Raw genomic sequence first — 4105 nt, 5'->3', positions numbered from 1 at the left:
CAAATTAAATTCCAAGTTTTCAAGATGTTTCCCTATAAATATGTAGCCCTTAACAACAGGTTTGAATAGTTGATTAAAGAATACTGTTCAGTTGGCCTGCATTAGACAGACTTGGGTTCAGCACAAATTATTGTTGCAAAGAATGTCTTGTAGTTATTATTATTATGTGAATTTCACTTCTTGTAGGTGTGACAATTTACACATTAGTTCTGATACAGTAACTGAGAATGTGATATCATTATATGGCATCAGTACACTGTTCTATCACAACTTGACAGAATCACTTATTTTCAAACCCAATAATATGAAAATACAAATTCTTTTACAACATATAATTCATTGATTTCTTTGCTAAATACAAATTTTCTTGTAAAGAAGAAATGTTTGGAAGAACATGAAACTAAAAACTACATACTATTGTAAAATCTTTAAAAAACAAGACAAAGTGAAAGAGACTAAACTTTTTATTACATAATACAAACAGCCAAATGAAAATTTCATCCAATAATAATCTCTTTTAAAACTTATCTTAGTAGTAGAACACTGCACATATACATGTGATATTTCCAGGATACAAAATAGATGAACACTAATATATACACAGGTAATAGAGTCAGTTGTCAAAAAATAGAAAAGGATTTCCCTGTGAACTCCTTACTTCATGTTCTTTATAAGCTTTCACAACAGATCATCAAATGTCTTCCCCACATATCCAATACCAGCCTTATTGGCATTGCTGTAATGAATATAGATTCTGAAACACAAGGTATAAATAATGTTTTTATTTCAATATTTTCCAAACAAGTAAAAATCAGTTAGCCTGAGTTATATGGACAGGGCATTTTCACAAGATCAGATTATAATTTTATAAAAATTTTAACCACTGATCAATTTTGAAGTGTGTTGCCAACATATGAATAAATATATATGATTTTAAGTCATGTATATAAAAACCATATGGTTAATTCAAAATGAATACCAATATATATATATATATATATATAAGTGGTTAATTTATCTAAAAAAAATAGATTGCTGTCAGAAACCTGAATTTAAAAACCAAAATAGTCATACCAGTAAATACAAATAGCATGGTTGATCAAATGAAATGAAATTAATAACAGCTAGATAATGTAAACTTAGTAGTAATTACATATAAACAGCTGCATCAAGGCTCCCCAGAAAAAGAAGACCTACAATTAAGTAATATTTGGCATTGGATATATATTACAGAGTATTAGTGCATAGGAAAGTATATCAGTTAAAATAAAAGCACATTGATAAATACGCTGTAAAAAGTAGTGCTGGTATGTTGCAACAAATACATCCACAGTGATTCATCGCTTCAACTATTGCTTATATCAACACTTCTTTTCTGACAATAGGGAACATATACATTTTTACTGCCTGTGCATGCAAAACCATAAACTGATTTGTAAAGAGAAGTCACATTACTGTTTGAATAGTTTTAGTACACCACCAATTTTCCGATGGTCCGGCACCTCCTTTAATCCGGATAAAATTACAAGAATGCAGTTGAAATTTCCACAACCGCCAGACTAGTTCACTGGGCGGCCATAGAATGTTGATAATAGTGTATGAAAATATAACGTACTTGAAAATAACAATTTTCTGAAAAATATTTAAAGAAAGTTGTTTAATTAAATTTTTAATTTATGTTTTTTTGTTTGTGATTAGCTCTACAATTCCAGTAAAATTCTAAAATTTGCCACTTTCGAACGTGGTACTACTGCAACATTCTTTGTAAGTACAGTAATTAATAAACCTTTTTCATTTATACTGTACTAATAAACCTGTATCACTTATACCTGTACTAATGTATTTCATTAATCATTTAATTCACATTTAATATTTGTTTTATTTAAGTTTATAGCAGTCCATGGTGCTTTAGAGACACAGGAGGGGTATAATTAGTGGGTCAGAGGTGTATTGTTGAATTATTATTACGTGACCTCTGTTGGTTCAGCAAAATAGATAATTCAGCAAGGCTCTGAAACCAAGGGTGCAGGAAAATTGGTGGTGTAAATGTACTAGTAAACAAATTTTAACTGAAAGATTAAGTTATATTTACCAGTAAAGTCTTACACAGATCAGGATATGATAGTTTTAGAAACTAGTTCTCTGTGATCATCATGATATGTTTTTGCTAATATTTTTTGTTGATATATAAAGGTTAAAAATCTGACATATGTATTGGAAGAGGTTGATGCCCTTTGGTACTACCTGATCAAGCTATGTGAAGTTTATGCAAGATTTTATCTCATTTTGGAATATTTCTATGTGCGTTTTGTAGTACAGCATGAAACTTTTCTGCACAGGTGATAACCAATAGAAATAGTAATGTATATAGATGTACTTAATTGTCATTAGTTATACACAAAGTCTTCTTAATGTGTTTATAAAAGCCGCAGAATGTTTTTTATTTTCTTCTCTTCCTAGTGCCCCAATACTCATTAATGTTGATGAAGCACATGGTTCACTCCCTCCTCCAAAGGAAATCAGTTGATCAGTATTCACATGAATAATAATATACCAGCAAAGAAAAGAAAATAGAAAGCTAAACTTCATTCACAGTATTTCAACACTAGTTGGATATTAAAATTATCTTCAGAATAACAACTATATTTGGCACTTAATTTACACTTAAAAATCTATTTATAAACTTATTCACTGTACAATCCAAATTCTGAATGTGTTTAAGAGACATTTGTTGCTAGAATTTTATTTTCATTGTTGCAAAAATCAACTTTTCATTTACTATTTATAACTAAAAGATTAAAGTGATCTATTAAATAATATCAACTTCATTAGTTTTATTCTTTTAAGACATACCAAAATGTTAGGTTGCTGTGTGCTTCTGTGGTATACAGTAGCCATAAAGTAGTCCACTGACCTTAATTAGTTGCATATTAAAGTTCATACACATGTAAGTTCTGTGTTTCACAAACACACACACAAACATCAAACTGTTTGTAAGTGAAAGCATATATTACATAATGTTTACTTCATGCAAGAAGATGAATGAGATCACACTTTTTTAACCTTCAGAGGGGACTAGATAACCACCTTGCAAAAATATAACTACAAAAACAAAACACTGTAACTTATATTACTCTTGATACAAACAGCTCAAATGTAATGGCATATTACTGGAAAATCACACACTTAAGATATATATATATATATAATATACATATATATTAAGGAATTTACGGCTGGTTCATAAAGTAACTGCACTGAATAAAAATAGTATATCTCAAGAATCACTTGACAGATAGCCATAAAGTTTGAAATAAAACACTGCATGGAAAACTTATTGACAGATTAAGAGACAGGTGGCAATAAAGTTGAAAATATTTTTAAAGAAACATGATTTTAGTTTGAAGGCAGGGTGAAAAGTAATAGAAGGTGTTAAACGTATGCACTGCTAGCTTCTTAAAATGCTCCTGTTCATTTTTTCATTGTGGCCAAAACTGTTCCATGCATGGCACAAGAATGATTTACACATTCCTTTAAAATGGCATTCTTTAGTTTGGACAGATCATGTGAGGTGACATGATACATCTTAATCATCAGGTAACCCCATAATAGTAATTCAGTAGTGCAGAGGCATTGAGCGAAGCAACCATGTCATACTGACTGGGTCATCAAAGTACAACTATGATGTTGCCTGCATTGCACAATCAGTGTAATGTATCCATCTATCTTTGCCCTTTCAATAATTTCTTGAATAGAAAATAAATGATAAGAAATTGTAAAAAAGGTTATATATATATGGTTCACTCCCTCCTCCAAAGGAAATCAGTTGATCAGTATTCACATGAATAATAATATACCAGCAAAGAAAAGAAAATAGAAAGCTAAACTTCATTCACAGTCTAAGTACTGATGATGTAGGCCAGTATGAGCCAGTGTTGTTAGATTCATATCAATAATGAGTATACTGAAACTCAGTATTGAGTCAATTCTTTCAAGGAGAAGCTAAATGTGAAAAAAAAGTGTAGGACAGATAATGTACTCTTTTAAGTCTGGACTGGCAGAACAACCTACACACTGTAGAACACTTCTCTTAATGATGCTTAGA

At 30.4% G+C, this 4105-nt stretch overlaps 1 protein-coding gene across 1 annotated transcript; it reads right to left on the bottom strand.

The window, feature by feature from the left end:
- Nucleotides 1–446: 446 nt before the first annotated feature.
- LOC106469587 (macrophage migration inhibitory factor homolog) lies at nt 447–2846 on the bottom strand. Its single transcript, XM_022398165.1, has 3 exons — nt 2395–2846; nt 1616–1632; nt 447–754 (listed from the first exon to the last, which is right to left on the bottom strand). Exons 1-3 carry the CDS (start codon nt 2587–2589, stop codon nt 679–681), a joined length of 288 nt encoding a protein of 95 aa, XP_022253873.1. The 5' UTR covers nt 2590–2846; the 3' UTR covers nt 447–678.
- Between the last annotated feature and the right edge of the window lie 1259 nt (nt 2847–4105).

The sequence above is a fragment of the Limulus polyphemus genome, unplaced genomic scaffold, assembly GCF_000517525.1.
Source record: "Limulus polyphemus unplaced genomic scaffold, Limulus_polyphemus-2.1.2 Scaffold3561, whole genome shotgun sequence".
In the NCBI taxonomy this organism is placed as follows: Eukaryota; Metazoa; Arthropoda; class Merostomata; order Xiphosura; family Limulidae; genus Limulus; species Limulus polyphemus.
The sequence above is the reverse complement of the archived record's forward strand: the minus strand, read 5'-3'. Positions and strand labels throughout refer to the sequence as shown.

Coding starts and splice junctions, on each gene's coding strand:
- LOC106469587 (XM_022398165.1), bottom strand. CDS start 2,589: ATGAAGTTTAGCTTTCTATTTTCTTTTCTTTGCTGGTATATTATTATT.